This window comes from Artemia sp. Qi Xiang Cuo, chromosome 4 (assembly GCF_049724085.1).
Source record: "Artemia sp. Qi Xiang Cuo chromosome 4, ASM4972408v1, whole genome shotgun sequence".
Taxonomy (NCBI): domain Eukaryota; kingdom Metazoa; phylum Arthropoda; class Branchiopoda; order Anostraca; family Artemiidae; genus Artemia; species Artemia sp. Qi Xiang Cuo.
The window spans coordinates 43465353-43483309 of record NC_142797.1 but is presented as its reverse complement, the minus strand read 5'-3'; the positions used below and the strand labels follow the sequence as shown (position 1 = coordinate 43483309).

Below are 17957 nucleotides of genomic sequence, written 5' to 3'. Positions count from 1 at the left end.
CGGGGGACTTATCAGAAGGAAAAGAAAATGCTCTCGGAGGGGGGAGGAATTTCTCAGGGATGGTTTTTCCTAATGGGAATTATTCAGGAAGGGGACGACTAAACACATTAGATAATATTCAAAATTTTACATCTGAAAGTAACGGGAATAAAGAATCAACGGAAACGTCAGCGATAGCACTTCAGGTACCTTTAGACGATTTTGTTCGTGTCTTTTGAAAAAAGACATTTTCAAATACATATTAATTTCATTTGTATTACTTTCTCTGTGGCTCCTCAATTATGCATGTGAGGGGGGAGACTTTCCCTCTACCATTGTCTCTATTTAGGTTTATGACTTTCTCTCATGGCATAAAATTGAATGTAATTCAATGAAATATCCACTAACAAGGAGACGCCCACACTTTGCTATGCACATACCGAAGAGTGGTTAATCAAAAGTACCCATTATTAATCTAAGTTTTATCAAATGACAGGCCAGAGAGCTTTCCTTTCTAAATTTATGAAATCGGTCCTTCAATAATTAGCACCATAAAATGTTTTCTAGCATTTTAACGACGAACAGAAATTAAATAAACAATCAATGCGAACAAACATACAATATATATTAATGTAAATGAATAAATAAATCTTAAAACGAGTGAAACTTAAATTGAATATGCAAATCAAGTTTGAATCGAATAAAAATAACTACAAACAAGAGTTTGGGTATCGCCTCACTGCAGAAGCCTAAAACCTACTGCGTCATTGGCGCTTTATTGAAAACGAATTATATTACAAATATTTTCTTTTGTACTTAACATGGAAAATAAATATTAAAATTACAGTAAAATTTTGAACTGATGAGCTTTCAGCAATTAATATCATCCTACATCAAATATTCAGTTTAATTTATTAGTTCTTTCCAAGATTGGTCAAGACAAATATAGTTTCACTACAAACCAAATTTGGATACTGCCCCCTTCTTTAACTGCAAAAACCTAAAGCCTTCTGCGTCATTGGCGCTTCTCTGAAAACGAATTACTCTTATATTACAAATTTATTCTTTTCCAGCTCCTACAGCATTGAAAATAAAAATAAAAACTACAGTGAAAAAAAAAATCTTGAACTGATGGATCTTTCAACAATTAATATCATTATATATCTAATATTCAATTTGAATTTGTTTATACTTTCCGAAACTGCTCAAGACTCATATAGTTTTCAGTAAGGCGCCAATGACGCAGTAGGTTTTAGGCATCTACAGTGAGGCGATACCCAAACTCTTGTTTGTAGTTATTTTTATCCGATTCAAACTTGATTTGTATATTCAATTTAAGTTTCACTCGTTTTAAGATTTATTTATTCATTTACATTACTATATATTGTGTTTGTTCGCATTGATTGTTTATTTAATTTCTGTTCGCTTTAAGTTTCATTTATACTTTAATAGCAAACTATTTTTTTTTCGTTTTAAGCTTGATTTTCATATTCAATCTAAGTATTACTCGCTTTAAGATCTATTTATTCATTTATATTATTACTTGTTGTATGTTTTTTGCTATGATTGTTTATTTAATTTCTGTTCGTTTTGGGTTTCATTTATTCTTTAATAGTATGTTCTGGTCGTTTTGAGTTTGAATTTTAAAAGGTATTTATATATCCTGAGCTTAAGTTTAAAATGGCCTTTACTTTTCTTTGAAAAACTTACTTTTCGGAGTTTTTTTTTAAAGTAATACACAGAAAAAAGATAAGAAAAAGAATTCAGGGTTAATTATAATTATTATAGAAATTATAATTAGCTGACTATAATTATATGATTATGAAAGTCATCCTCCGTCCCAAAACACAGGTCGGACATTCAGAGACAGTAACCTACCTTGGAGGTCGGATGCTAGCCAAAAATATTTTCCTATGAGAGCCATCTGGATGTTTGACAACAATAGCGTCACCATTCACAACTTCTAATACTTTTCCACTAAATTGTTTGGCAGAGCCTGAGAAAAATAAAAGAAGAAAAAATACTTGAATAGAATTTTATGGCTAGAGCTCAAAGGGGTAAATATAGTTAAAAGATAAAGCATAAGATATCAAGTAAATATCATCTCAAATATTTAACTAAGTCGAATTAACATTGTACCCATTCCACTAAATAGAAAAATAATAATAAAAAATAAAGATCTAATGTAACTGCACACCTAATGTAATTGAACACCTAATGTAATTAAAACTATTTACTGAAAATGGCATTGCGGTGATCAATCACAATTTTTCTAGGTGATTTTCTAAACAATAAAAACAAACGTACTGCTACTCCATAAAGGGTAAAAACACCGGTTATTATAACCTTTCAAAAAATTGGCTTTCTCATTATAAAAGATGTGTGCGCCGAACCATCATATTATTTCTCATTTCATGTTTTGACAAAAAAAAAGACAAGAAAAAAAAAAAAAAAAAAAAAAAAAAAAAAAAAAAAAAAAAAAATGAAAAATGAGAACCGAACAAAGGCTATACACTAAGAATACAAAAAAAGAAAACAGTCTTTATGGGAAATTGTACAAAGTCACAATTTAACATTCGTGTACTACCAACCGAAGCATCAAAGAATTAAAACAAAAATCACAGTTTTCCATCGCTAAAATGTTTTCATTACCTCATTCCTCCATCGAAAATCCAAGCCTCTATCAACAAGGAATAACCAAACAACGTAGAAACTGTTCTGTGAATATAATTTCACTAAAATCCTTTTCATAACTAAAAGTTATGGTCTCACACAAAAAAAAACAAAAAAACACTTAAGACCTTTAAAGAGGTTAAGCATGGTTCTAGGCGTATTCCCCTCAGAAAATTTTCCTCTGGACAATTTCTCCAGGAAAATTTTCCGCATGTAAAATTGAGCTACCAAAGGGAAAGTAAAACAAATAAAAAGAATGAAGAAAAAAAGGGATTTTTGAAAATTCTACCAATATTCCAAAATACAGGAAGAATATATGGTTCTGTCCATCTTAATTTTCTTGGTTCTGACTCCATATTATTGTAATTAAATTAAAAAGCTGTACGGTACGCCAAGTGGAAGATATCCAATACTTGTTTGTCAACAGTGTTTGATGACATTTGAAAACTTTTTCTACTTAAACTATTGCTTACTTATTTGGAACAGGATATTCTGTCCATGTTAAATTTGCTTGGTTCTGACATGGAGTTTGAATCTAAATTATTTAAATCAAATTAAAAAAGAAAAGAAAATAAAAGCCCCTTAAAGGTAATTCAGACAGGAAAACCTTCTGACATATGCCTAGAAGACGATACCCAATACTTGTTTATGAACGGCGTTTAATGACTTTTCAAAAATTCCTTTACTTAAGCTATTGCTCGCTTATTTGGAATAGGAAATTACATTCATTTTAAATTTTCTCGATTCTGACTTGAGGGGTTGACTCTACGTTACGTAAATTAAAAAAAACAAACAAAAAAAAAAAAAAAAAAAAACGTTACTTAAAAAAAAAAACCCCCTTAAAGGTACTTCAGAAGCGAAAAGCTTCTGGTGTACGCCTAGTGGACACGTTCTCGATCAAAAGAGGCGAACTGTATCGCGTACTATAGATGTGGCTACCAGACAAAGTCCAAGTGAAGTAATTACTAGTACTTCTTAGTCCCAGGCTGTTAACTCTGTGCACTTCCATAATAGGGCAATCCTTCTACGGTTGCCACTACTTTCATATTTTCAAATTATTCTCTTTAGCCTTTATCTTACCCTGCTATGATAACTTACCCCTCCCTCCCCCCAATAAAAAATTAAAAGAACTAAAAATATAAAAATAGATACTGTAGGATATTCCAAAATCCCCTCTTTTAATCATTCTTTTTATTTATTATACTTACCCCATTTCTGCTCAATATTGCATGTGAAGAATTTTCCGGGATATGGGGGAAGGGGGGGGGATTGCCCATGGAGTAGAGGGAGGGGATTGTCTACAGGGGGGACGGGGGAATTTGCCAGACACCCAAAGAATATATCGTTAGTTGGTATAAAAGATATTAGCTAAAGATAGTTGCTTGAATAACGTAGATTTTTTTTTTAGGGATTCAAAGATAAGAAGAAAAAAAAATTGATACCGGGGTCTCCGATTTCCAGCTACTTCTGCAAGGGAGAAAAGCTATCTACAGGTTGTCATATTTTGAATACAAAACTTTGACTTAGCTACATAAAAAGTTCTTTTATTTTTATTACTTGTATTGTAAATAACTATATTTTTAAATCCCAGTTTATTATCGTCAGTTATGAATGATTAACAAGTAACATCGCCATTTATCTCTAAAGAGAAAATATACTCCATGACTCGTATATCTTTTTGTTTGATCAAATTCTAAAAGCTAAAGACTAATATTTCTACTGATTGCCGGGTGGTTTCAACAATTTGTGCAACTAGGTCGAACTAAGTCCGTTTATATTAGTTTTCTTCTTATGTTTGTTATCATGTGTGAAAATAGGGGCTTTCCAGTTAAGGGAACGTATTAAAATTGGCCGACCTCAAACACTAATTGAAAGACTGCTTAATACAGTGACGATTTTAGTCTAGTGTACGGGCTTTTATTCTTAACTCCGAATGAAAATAATATGGACAAGATTGAAGACTGGTGAACGGACTAAACTTTCTAGAAAATTGTATATTACCTTAAATATAGAAACTCTTAAATGTTATTAAATTTTATATTATAAAAACGGTAAAAATTATGAAATTAGGCGAAGACAGTTGGATAGTTCAATACAATGTACCATATTCCCTACAATTGTTTTACAGGTATATCAATACTCGTTAGGAAAAGAAAACTACAAAGGAAATTTCTTGTGAAAACGTTGACATTTTTTGACATAAGGGGGGGGGGGGGGTGAGAAGGACGTGACATAGGTTTCCTAAGACCAATCCTCAAGGGAAGGTGGGTTAGAATCATAAAAAAAAAGTATTTAATGCCACTATTTTCAATTTTTCCAAGGGTGACGGGTGGTGGTCTTTGGACTAAGGGAGGGGCCCATCCTCTTTATATGTGCAGGTATAACAACCAGGTACAAACATACACACACTATATATATATATATATATATATATATATATATATATATATATATATATATATATATATATAAATCTCTTGCAATAACCTGAATTGTACATCAAAATTAATTGTATAATGTATTATTAAAATTGCTGAAATCCACTTTAGTATATTGCAGTTCCTGTGCAAAAGAGTAAATTTGTATTTAAAAACCTGTGATTGTGGGTGCAGTTGGACTGTAATTTTGCCAAATTCGAAGCCGCTTTTCTTTCGCTTGTCGCTCAGCAGCTCTTAATTTTTCAGGTCCTCCAGTAACAGTTGCAATAGACCAATCAACACACCGAGCAAAGCCTTCTTTAACAAGGAGCTCTGCGATGTTACCATTCTATAAAAATAGAAGAGAGCATGAGATATTACTCAGTATGACTTCATAAACAAAATCGTCAAACTTAATATGGTTTTCATTATTCAGTTAGCATTTTTTTTTACTCCTTTCTAGAAGCATAAGTGCATTATAATTATAAATAAATTTTACAAAGGAAATAGAGTAATTAAAGATTAAGAGGACCCCAGTCACTGATACAACTGAAACTAATGTCATAATTGCAATTACAACTTTCAAGTGAGAGAAAAGACCGAATTATTAAGAGAGCTGAAGCCCCAAATCAAATAATTTTGCAAGAGTCAAGAGAAATACGGACTTTACTGAAAACCTTTACTCCATAATAATTTACATCTAATCAAAGAAAAAAAAAGTAGTTTTCCCACTCGCAATTAAGAAGACACCGACACTACTTTGCTTGATAGTAACTTGCCCTAAACAACTGAGTGAAAACCGACTTTTTTCACTGGGGGAAAAGTTTATATATGAGGTTCGTTCACCTTTTTATGTTTGGATTTCCTAACCGAGTCCGTTAAAGTGCGGACTAAAGTAGAGAGAGAGAAAGAGAGAGAGAGAGAGAGAAGAGAGAGGGTGTGTGACAGGAAAAAGAGACATGTATGTAGGGAGTCTCGGACCGTGATCCCCCCAAAATCTCATAATTTATGTTATTTCACCATAAAAATTCATATAACTAACCTGATGGTCGTAACTAATTTGACGAATTTACGAACATTTTCAGTAGTCTCTTGCAGTAAAAGCTCTATCTGCAGAGTTACTGTTATCTGTAAGTTTTCAAATGAAAAGATCAAGAAAAATCCCATTCATAGGTTATAAAGGCTGAATAAAAAAATTCAAAGAGAGAGAGCGCAGACTCTCCACACTCAAACCGGTCAGACAGATCTTCCCTCGGGAGAATTGGGAAACTCCAGTTTTATAAAAGTAACTTTCTGGCACTCCATGCTGAAATGATCCTCTGACGCCTTGTTTCTAAATCTTCTGTTGAAACTATGTGCATGTGTGGTGTGTATTATGGGTCGAAATTCCGTTAATGGTAGGTTTTTTTTTGTACCGAATATCTGTCATTCCCACGCAAAATAAGTACATTTATCTAACATTATAGAGAAAATCTCATATACTTACTGGGTGAATTAAACTACCAACAAAATTTGCATTATTCGTTGACTCTAATATAACTTCAACATCTCGCTGAAGAACACGAGATTCGACAAAGAACTTGGCTTCCTCGGCGAAAGGCTCAGTTTGACTAGGATCAGGTTTACCTTCACTGTCCAGCTTGAATCCAGGACTCTGGTCAAGAAAGAAAAATTAACACTTTTTCTTGAACATTTCAAATGGTTCTTTAGTCTAACCTAAGAATTTGGAAAATGACCGTGTACTGTAGATTCTCCTTATGCTCTAAGCTAGATTTGAGAACAACCTCACGATAGGATATGCACCTTCAAAACTATCGTCTGCTAAAAGTTTAACATGGCCTAGACTCATCGCAAACACACTATAATGTAAATACAGAGCAAACCCTGGCTACACAAATACAAAAAACAAAACCCACTGAAAACTCATCTAAAACAATAAAATGCAGAAAAAGACTCAGAAAAAAAGGTTAAAAAATTTAATGTCAAAGGAATTTTGTTTCGGAATATCTGTCAATAGGGGGGCAAAATAGATCCCGCAAAGCAAAAGACCGAGCACCATCCGATTGTTGTATAGGTGACTTGCGAGGACAAAGAACCCGAGCCCCATCCAAATAAAACCAGGACCAGATGTACGAGAGCCGAAGGTCCGAGCTGGCAACCTTAAAGAGCAGAAAGAGGCAACAAGGCCTTTATGGATGTTTTTTTTTTATAACATATAATGAAATTCCATGCTAACATACATGCACAGAGAAAGGGGTAATGCCCCAAAGACCAAAGAAAGGGACACCTTCCCCTTGAAAAAAAAAAAACATTTCGGCCTAGAAAAGACTATGGTCAGTTCCATAATCAGCGTAATGGACATGGTAAAAAAGCCCCAATTACCTTTTGTCCTCGTTGGGCAGCTTAAATGTTACATTTTTCCGCTGCAGCATTTGTAGCAATTTTTTTTTACTTTTATGTTATATTGGTAAGTTTGGCCTTTGTAATTTATTATTTTTGGTATTCGTAAAAAACAGCAAAAACAGTGACAGTGTATCGTGGTAACAAACTGTAATTAAGGAGCGACTCGGGCAAATAGTAACCCAAACTCTTAAAAATAGAATTTTCATAACAATAAATACATCAAAAGATTTTTTTTTTATGCTGAATCCAAATATATAAAAATGATTAAATTTATTACTACCCATCCGTCCTTTTCTAAGTAACCAAAAATATTGGGAGGCTACTAGCTCTTATTTTTTCAGGTCCTCCGGTAACGGTTGCAATAGACCAATCAACACACCGAGCAAAGCCTTCTTTAACAAGGAGCTTTCAAGCAAAAGACAGCAGAATTCAAAAAGACACTAAAGACTGAGACACAAGATGGATGGAGAAGGCTCATTGAAGACAAATTTGGCCACAACACCCCCGTTCGAGAGCTATGGAGAAATTTTCAGGTTTTTTCAGGTAAAAAAAGAAGAACACCCATCCCTGCAGAAATAAAGATGGGAAGGACTACAGAATTTTCAACCAATGGGAAACTTAATCTCTTCTTAAAAAAATGTCTGAAAGTAGATACACAATCCCAGCTCACACACCATCAACTCAGTCTAAAAAATGGTACTGTACCATTTTCTCACTTCAGCTTTCAGGAAGTTAAAGACACCATTTCAAAGCTCCAGCTTGGTGCAACTGGCCCTGATGGAATTCATAATTTAATGTTGACAAATTTGCCAGATACATTTGTTGAGCTACTGACAGAGCTATTCAATAGATCTGTCATAGAGTCATCAATATCATCTGAATGGAATAAGGCAACAGTGATCCCACTTCTCAAGGCAGGAAAAGACCCTAGGCTGGTTGATTCATACCGCCCTATATCACTCACCTCTTCTGTTGCAAAACTAATTGAGAGGGTAATAAAACAATGAATTTTAACCCCATTATCAGACCACATCCAAATTGAACAGCTCTGATTTCTCCCTGGAAGGAGCACCACAGATGCCTTAGTTAGACTAGAGCATCTGATCAAACAAAGCTTCAAAAAGGAAAAGCAGTACATGTGATATTTTTAGACATGGAATCAGCATTTGATAGAGTAGATGTGAGGCAACTAATCAGAAAGCTATCTGTAATGGGCTGACCAGACCCACTGGTAAATTGGATCCATCAATTTTTGATGGGTAGGGAGGTCCAGACTTCCCTGGGGGGCTCCTTCTCAGAGTTTAAGAGGAAAGCCTTTGATATTGGACTCCCTCAAGGGGCTGTTCTAAGTCCACTTCTCTTCTCAGTTTATTGTCATGATATAAGCCTGGAAAATGTTCTTGGAGCAGAGCTCTTTCTGTATGCTGATGATATTGCTGTTGCAGTTGTGGGGAGAGACCCTGCATGCTTACAGTCAGCCTCTCAAAAAGCTTTAGATATGCTTTCAACTTGGGCAAAAAGTAATAATATGGTCTTCTCAAGCCATAAGTCAGTTAGTGTGTTTTTCCACAATTTGCATAACCTGGATGCTTTCAAACCACTGGTGAAACTGAATGGACATGGGATTGTGGTTGCAGAACATGCACGCTTTCTGGGATTTGTATTTGACCAAAAATTGACATGGAAACCCCATCTGGATGAGCTGATAGGCAGTCTCAAACAAAGACAAAACTTCATTAATGCTCTCTGTCTTGGAAGAAGAGGAGCCCCCACAGTCTTTGCTTCAACTATTGTCAAGTCAGTGGTGATATCCAAGAGAGACTATGGATCATTTATATATGGTTCTGCTAAGAAATGTCTCCTCAAGAAAATTGACACTACCCTCCATGCAATCTTACGAAGAGCCCTTGGCTGCCTAAAATCAACTCCTATTGCAGCTATGTACTGTGAAGTGGGGATCCAGTCCCTTCACTCCAGAAGAAAATATCTTCTCGCAAGATATTTTGCAAAAAAGATAAGACTCAAGAACCACCTTATCTACAAAGGAATCATTAGCCACCACAACCCTGATGTCCGATACAAACCCACAGAGATGCCCTCTTTTCAGAGATTCCTTTGCCTTCCTGGCATGGAAGAGTTCATAGAGAATGGTAGGCTGACTGTTAATTTGTATGATGATTCTCCCAGTGCCTCCAAAGGAATTGGGGAATTGATTATTCCTATGATCAGCATTGAAAAAAAAGGAGGACCTCCCCCAAGCTGTGATGAAAATCATATTCCTGGGGAAGTTGGCAGAATACCAGGACTACATCCAAGTTTACACAGATGGCTCTAAAACAGAAACGAAATGCAGCTGTGCAGTAGTTAGACCCTCCCAGGGCCTGTCTCTTTCCTACCGTTTACCCCCCTACCTGACAATTTTCTCTGCAGAACTTATGGCACTTAAGTTTTCTCTTCAAGCCATAGCAAGCCAAACAGGGACCAAAAATCGGAAGTATATTGTCTGCACTGATTCACTGTCAGCTCTGGACTACCTTTCACACCAGCAACACCAAGCAAGAAATATTGCCATGGAGATTGAACATCTGACTACACAACTTGCAAGAAAGGGTATATCAGTACTATTTATATGGGTCCCAGCACACTGTGGTACAAAGAGAAATGAATTAGCAGACCAGGCTGCAAAACAAGCCTCCCATCTGGGTCTGATCACTCAAACCCCTATTACTGGACCTGAATTCCTGTCTTCAATCAGTTCAACAATTTTGGAGGAAGAAGAGGCTTGGCTCTGTTCTTTCCATACCCAGCTCCTGGATCTGTATAATTACAAGCAGCCATCAAAAGAAATATACCTCTCATCTTGCATCCTTTCAACTTGTCTATTTCATCTTAGATTTGGCCATGCAAAGACAATACCAACAATCTTCCATTGGAAAATGACCCAGTCCCCCAACTGCGACACATGTGGAGTGTATAAAGACATGCGTCACGTCATCTTCAACTGTAGAAAATATGAAAAGGAGAGGGAAATACTAACGAAGTGCTTTGAGAGGGCATTTAAGGTATTCACATTGCGCTCTGTTCTGGGACATTACAAGTCTCCTCCTTGGGCTATAAAACTAAGCACAAACCCTTTAGTTAGATTTTTTAAGACTACTGGTTTGATTCATTCCCTTTAAGATGTTTTTTTTTTTTTTTTTTTTTTTTTTTTTTTTTTTTTTTTTTTACATCCTTATATTAGCTCATTTTAGAGTCACCACAATTTGTATTTTTTTCTTTTTATCTATGTTCTATCAGTTTTTTTTTTTTTTTTTTTTTTTTTTTTTTTTTTAGTTGACGCATGTGACAGGAATGTTGTATATTGGCATTATTTATTTAATTGTGTTGCAATTGTATTTTAATTGTTTTATGACAAAGCAGTGCCGAATTACTCTGATTCTTGTTTGTCGACGCAGGCATTTGCTACATGTGAATGACCCCCTACCAATAGCACAATAAGTGATACCTGACATGGCTCAATGATTATTGACTAAAGTGAAACCCAAGCAAGCTAGCGATTACAGAAGGCACAGATTAATCGAGTGATACGAACGCATTTGACCGATTGGTCGAACGCGTCAAACCCCAAACAACAACAACAACACAAGGAGCTCTGCAATGTTACCATTCTATAATAACAGAAAAGAGCATCAACGTATCTTAGGTATGACTTCAAAAAACAAAATTGTCCAACTTGTTATGGTTTTCACTATCCCGTTAACATGTTTTTTTTTTACCAAAAAAAACTTAAAAACCATAAAAAGTGTTTTTATTTTGTTGCGTTTTTATGAATCGGACAAATTTCGGGGGAGAAGGGTCAAAACCCCTAACCCCTCCCCTGAATACGGCCTTGACCAAGGGCATCAAAATAAAAACTTTCTTGCCCACTCGATTACCTAATTATCCTAATACCCGATAATAAACATGATTCCCCTAATACCCTAAAACGCTGACTTACCCATGTCGTCTTCGAGAAATAAAAAATCCAATTAGGCTCCACTTCTTTGGTGAAAATCATCCAAATCAACCATTAAAAACAACAACAAAGCATCTGCTACGTTCTCAGTAATCAAGTCTAGAAGCAGTTTAAACAACAATAAATAAATTCCTAAGACTATTTCAAACCAAGGGCCCGACATGTGCATATGCACTTGCAATCTGCTTAACAGCTAGATTTCACTTAAGAACAATAATTCATCATAAAATTACATCAAAACCGTTAAAATGTCGTGACTCCCGAAGGATGGGAGGTAAAGGTACCCACCCTCTTCAAAAATGAAAATAAAATTAACAATTAAGTGTAACTGATAACGAACACAAATAACAGCTGGATAAAATCATTAATTACAATTGAAATTAGCGACTGGATCATTTTTAGTTCGTTTGTCTTTGCAGTCTTTTAAATATGGAACTGAAATTGTTCTATTTGGTTGTTTTCTAGTATTTAAATACTTATTTCTTCGTTTCGTCATTCCTTCTTTTTTATTTGTTAGGGAAAATAATGCAACTGTTTATCTTAATGTTTGCCTGACTAAATTTCAAAAGTTTTTTTTGGGGGGAGGGGTCATAGTGTGAAGCCTTTTCCAAACCCAATTTCATTATAATTATTTACAGCTTCAATAAATTTAGTTTTTTTTCTGTTTTCTTTATAAACATAACTTGCTTTGGTATAATTAGAATTATACTTGGTATAATTCTACTGTTTCTGGGTTGACGTTAACTCACTTTGAGAATCTGTCACCCTAATTTTTTTTGTCATGACGAATCTGGTCAAATAAGGCCATACAATGGTCACCAGGAGCATTTCTATGATAAAAAAAAAAAAAAAAAATCCAGCATACATCCCTATTGTTAATATAAGCACATAAAATCAAACTTTTTGTTTAATTTTTTGTTGTGGGTGGGTAACAATAAACTGAAATAATTTTATATATTTAGAATCAGCAGAAAAAGCCAATACTGTCCGTTTAGCAATTGTCAAGATAATTTCATTTTTAGTTTTGGTGGATATTGGCCCAAGTCACTTTTTACTTCCAATTTTTTTTATCACAAACTATTTGATAAGATTCTCCTGTGACAAAAATTGTTTAAACCCTTGTCAAAAAACATGTTCAAAGTTTTTAGCATCTTATCTCTTATTTTATAAACACAATATTTTGAAATATTTTTTAGCATGCTGTCAGTATCTAGAAGCCTAAGGACTTTCCAAACTTCATAAAATCATCTTCCAGTCCTTCATACTAAATAAGTTTTAGTTCTTTTATTATTTTCTTTATCATTTTTTTCTTTTAGTAATAATAATCTATTATCAAAAAACAGAGACAAAATCAATCGGTAGCACACCAAAACCGTCACCTACGAGTGTGTGCTACTAACAAAAAGAAAAAGAAGCAAAACAACAAAAAACAAGAACAAATATCCGTTCCACGGATATTTACCGTCATTATTTAAAAAATAATCAGAAATTAAATGAAAAAAATACAGTTTTTTTTACTGAAAGTAAGGACCAACATTAAAACTTAAACGAACAGAAATTATTCTATACATGAATTTGATTTATTATATACACGAAGGCATATTTTTGCGATGGCTGAAGCTCCGTGGAACGGTTTATGGGAAATTTTTATAAACCTAATTTTGATCCTGTGAGAGTAACTGGTTAAATATTTTTTTGGTTAATGGCAATGTATTGCAGTGAGGAAAAATTAGTTTTATTTTTTTCATCTTTTTTTCTAGGGTTATTGATACCTGCATAATTAGTTCAACAAGCTATAGCAGCCTCTTTCCCTCTTCGAATAGCAGGGGCGTAAAATAAAGGTGGAGGGGGATTTCAGACCTGTTTTTTTGGCGAACCGTCGTAATTTGGCTATTTTTGTATTTTTCTGAAGTTATACCCACTGAAAAATCAAGCCCCAAAACAAAAGCCTTCCTTACCGTCCCCTCATCAAATTCCAGAATGACACCTTTGCTTTACTGCAAACATCATATTCTTAATCGTAAGATTTAAAAAAGGACGTTAACTTTCCAGAAAAAGAAAAGATTTTCTTAAAACAAATACATTTGTGACAATAAATTACAGTTTTACGAATATAAAAGGATACTCTAATTCAATCAATATGTTTCCCTTCTATTCCAATTTTATTGAAAACAATATGAGTTAATAGTTAAATAAAGCTCTTGAAACATTAACTGACAATTTGTGAATCAATCTATTATCTTCAATTAAGTGAAAATGACAGTCTGGCCAATTAGGTGATAAGTTTGTCTTATTATAGATCTATTTCTGCTCGTTTCAGGTTTTACCACCAGGCTCTACTTTTTTCTAAGAATCTTTCTTGACTTGATTAGAATTGTAGCCAAATAATGCTAAAATTATGAAATACCGAACTCAAGGACCAACGAAAATTCATGTACTTTTTGTAATTGTGGTATAAACTCGTATCTTATCAGTAATTCAAAATATACCAGCAATAAAACCCTTATTTGTAGTATATTTCTGTTTGTTTTAGGTATAACTTTTTCTTTGAATGTTTCTGCTGGTTTCATGTTTTAAAATCGCTCTTTAGTTTTCTGAAAAACAGAATCTTCGAAGAACATTATAAAAAAAAACACGATCTATATTTGAGTGAAAAACGAAAACTCATAACTAAAAATAAAAAGAATAGAATCACAGAACTTGTTATTAAAGCGAAAAGTATTGCTTACTATTGCAAAATAGCAAACACCATTCTAAAGACTGCAAAGGTGACAGAGAATAACTAAAATTTTCGAAAAAACTTACGAGTAAGATAGTTTTCTGGCTAAATTCAAGAGCAGAAAACAAAAATAGAGGCAATTGAATTTGGTTAAACTATTGCTATTAAATAAGAAATTACGGAGCTAATCTTAACCTGGCCAAAAACAGGGTAAATTAGCCTAGTTTTTAAGTGAACAAAAAGACTTGACTCTCTTCTGTTAAAATTCTGGCAAAATATAGGTTTATACATATAGGTTTATACACACGGAGCTAATCTTAACCTGGCCAAAAACAGGGTAAATTAGCCTAGTTTTTAAGTGAACAAAAAGACTTGACTCTCTTCTGTTAAAATTCTGGCAAAATATAGGTTTATACATTATGTATACGAAGCAGAAATCGAACATCTGACTGCAAATCAGTTTGCCTGATTAAAGCCAGGATCCTCCGCTCATCATGATTGTGCGCCCTGTTTCAGTTTCTAAGGAGGGGGGCCACACTTACCTAGATACATGCTAAATACTCAATTTAATTAAATGTCTCCCTTTAACATAACAATTTAAGTAACGTAATACTAACTAACAAAAGAACAAAAAAGAGAAAGAATCTTACCCGAACTCCACTTAACATAAGTGTAATATTATAATATTCTGGAAGAAGAAGAACACGCATTGTAGATCCGTCTCTAACAAACTCAATAACAGCTGATATTCGTCTACCGCCCATTTTTTCTACAAAAGTCCGTGGATTTTCTACCGACCATTTAATATTTCGTACATGTGATGATGGATCTTCAGTACTCCATTTGCCACGGCCTAAAAATCCAAATCCATTTAAAAAACAAAGTTTTTCTAATGGAAACAAAGAGCGACAAACAAACAAAAATTATTGCTTCACAGCTTATGCACCATATATCCATCTCAAATAAATCGCCTTATGACACTTTTATACACTTTAAAAACTAGAGCTCTCCTGAAAACACAAACGATATATGGTTTTTGTAGAGTAAAACATAAAGTTTTTTTTTTAGCAGTATTCATTCATCATTCTTTCATAGTCAAAGTCAGTATTTCAGCTTTGTATTTGCGTAATGATTTCCAGTTACGAAAACAATTTACTAAAACAGTTACGAAATCATTTTTCTAAAGAACATAAATTGTATACTAAAAGTTATCAATATCACAGCCAGTGAAAAATTATTGACAGCCTTATAAATTAGTCCTTAATTTTCTGCGCTGCTTAAGGACTTATTTACTCCTAAAACAACATCCAATTTTTTTCTATATGTAATTTATATTTTCAGTAAAGCACTAATTTTTAAAAATTCTACAAATATAGAGAAATATCATAGGCTGATTTATTTGAGGTTGTTGAATAGATAGGCTACATGTTGCATAGGTGTTGAAGCAATAATTCCTGTTTGTTTTAAGTTTTAACTTTCTCTTTGCTTAAGTTTCTCTTTACTTCCAGCCAAAAAGCTGTTTTTAAAAATTAATGTTTGCCCGTATTTCTTAACATACAAAATAAACATGGCAAAAAAGCTTTTGTCAAACTTATGCGCTGAGAAAAAAAAAAAAAAAAAAAAAAAAAAAAAAAAATCAGTCAGTTTTAATTAAAATAAGGCCCTAAATATGGTTTACGTGCTACCTCTCTGAAACTTTCCGACGGGATATGCACCCCTTTGCCATACAGATAATAATCTCGAGGCGATATATTACCGACGTCATCTTTGAGAAGGCGCAGATACAAAAATTAACTAAACCTCCGGTGCCAAGGCGCTGTGGAGTATTGCAGCAACTGCGATCCACGGCTCACAGTTGCGGAGTTATACGTACAACTATATCTCATGGGTAATAATTACGATCCTGTATCACGTTCACAGATGCTTTATGATTATTGTAGACTATTATTTGCAAAAGTCAACGCGTAATAAGAGAAACTTCTGAAATATTAGGGTCGTTCTTTTGGACTAAGATCTTACATCTAAGATCTCACATCTTTCTGCAAAGATTTCCGTTCTTTTAACTAATCTTTGTTCTAAGATATTAGAGCTCATTGATGCTAGAAAAAATGAGAAGAACGCCATCTTTCTGTCGCATACAGTAATTCTTAGAAAACTTTGATGATATACTCATCATCTTTCTTAGACCACTGATCAGAGCAGAATGATGAAAGACTTTTTCAAAAGAATGCTGTAAGATGTAAGATCTTAGTGCAAAGATTTCACTTTTAAGCGTTCTTTGTCAAAAGATGTAAGATCTTAGCACAAAGATGATAGAGCCACCCTATTATGACGGCCCTGTTTTTTATGGCCGTAAAAAGGAATCTTCACAACTCTAAGTCTGCATTGTTTTTATTTTAACCTGTATTAAGACTGTACTATTCACCGAGGTTAACGAGAATCCATGAAACGGTACATGTGGAAACTTTTATTTCGTAGCGTAAGGTTCGTTTTCCGATATAGAAGGGTGCATGTTTTCTTACTTACTTTTCATGGAGTTATACGTTAAAAACATAATACACATAAAAAAAAAAAAAAAAAAAAAAAAACTAATGTTTTGAAATCAGGATTTCCAGCATTATTTACCAAAAATTTATAAGACATACGAAAAGTTTGCATACTTTGTCGAAAAGTAATATGAAATTCTATGAATAAACAAAGTTATTTGATTTCTAAAAAGTTAAGCTTCGAAGCTGATGCATATTACTGAGACAAAATGTAGGTAATTCGCAGAATCGTAACTTCAAAATCAAGAAAGTCACAGAAGGAATTTTATTTATAAAAAAGAAAAAAAAAGAAAAAAAAAAGAAAAAAAAGCTCCATCTTTTAGAACGTAATATCTGTCTACCCACGTTGGGAAATTCAAATTCTACCTTGTCACGAAAAAATAGTTACTCCTGGGGTTTCAAGGAAATCGATTAGAAATTATTTATTAGTGTACACTTCATTTTGGGATACACAAGAGCGCATGCCTTCCTTCTTACTTTTCATAGCGTTCACGTATAAAATGGAGTAAACCTCAAATTCAAAATTTTCGAAAAGAAAAATCGGAACTTCTGAGTTTCGAAATCAGGCTTTACGGTATTATTTCTCAAAAATTCATCAGAGATACAAACAAATTTCTTAAGTTTTCGAAGAGATAATATGAAGTTATATCAGTATTCAAAGTTAACTGATTCCTAAAAAGTTTAGCTTCGAAACAAGGACATTTTACTTTGACAAAATATAGGGAATTCACTAAATTTCAAAATAGAAAGTCACAGATGGAATTTTATTTTTGGAAAACCAATGTCAGCTTCAGTTCTTGAACATCAAGAAATGTCTATCTGCGTTAGGAAAAAAAATCTACCATGTATAGAAAAAGTTACCTCAAGGTTATCAATAAAACCTGAAGCGTCATGACAACTTTGGAAGTTGTTTCTAAGCAAACAAAAGCAATTTCGTATATACGAAAGTTCAGAATCTCCAAAAATGTACCATATAAATTGAACAGGTAGTATCACAAACAAGGAAGGACTGGTTCAGAAGGACAAATAAGGAAAAGAATGAAAAGCTGACAAGGGTATGAATTCAGCAACTATCTACCGTAAACTGAAGATTCACAATGATATCGTGGTCAGTCCAGGCCCTCAGCCAATGTTACTTCCAATTTTATTTGGTAAATTAATGACCATAATGGGAGTGCCTCTTAACACGGACCTAGCCTTTTTAT

General features: G+C 33.8%; 1 protein-coding gene across 3 annotated transcripts in view; it reads right to left on the bottom strand.

The window, feature by feature from the left end:
- The window catches only part of Tudor-SN (Staphylococcal nuclease domain-containing protein 1), a 97045-nt gene that overhangs the window by 31009 nt on the left and 48079 nt on the right, over nt 1–17957 (bottom strand). For all 3 annotated transcript variants that reach the window (XM_089088318.1, XM_089088319.1, XM_089088320.1), the window contains exons 6-9: nt 14857–15059; nt 6556–6723; nt 5247–5418; nt 1858–1975 (exon numbers count right to left, since the gene is read on the bottom strand). In XM_089088318.1, coding sequence (XP_088944444.1) covers nt 1858–1975; nt 5247–5418; nt 6556–6723; nt 14857–15059 — 661 coding nt within the window. The remainder of the gene's footprint in view (nt 1–1857; nt 1976–5246; nt 5419–6555; nt 6724–14856; nt 15060–17957) is intronic.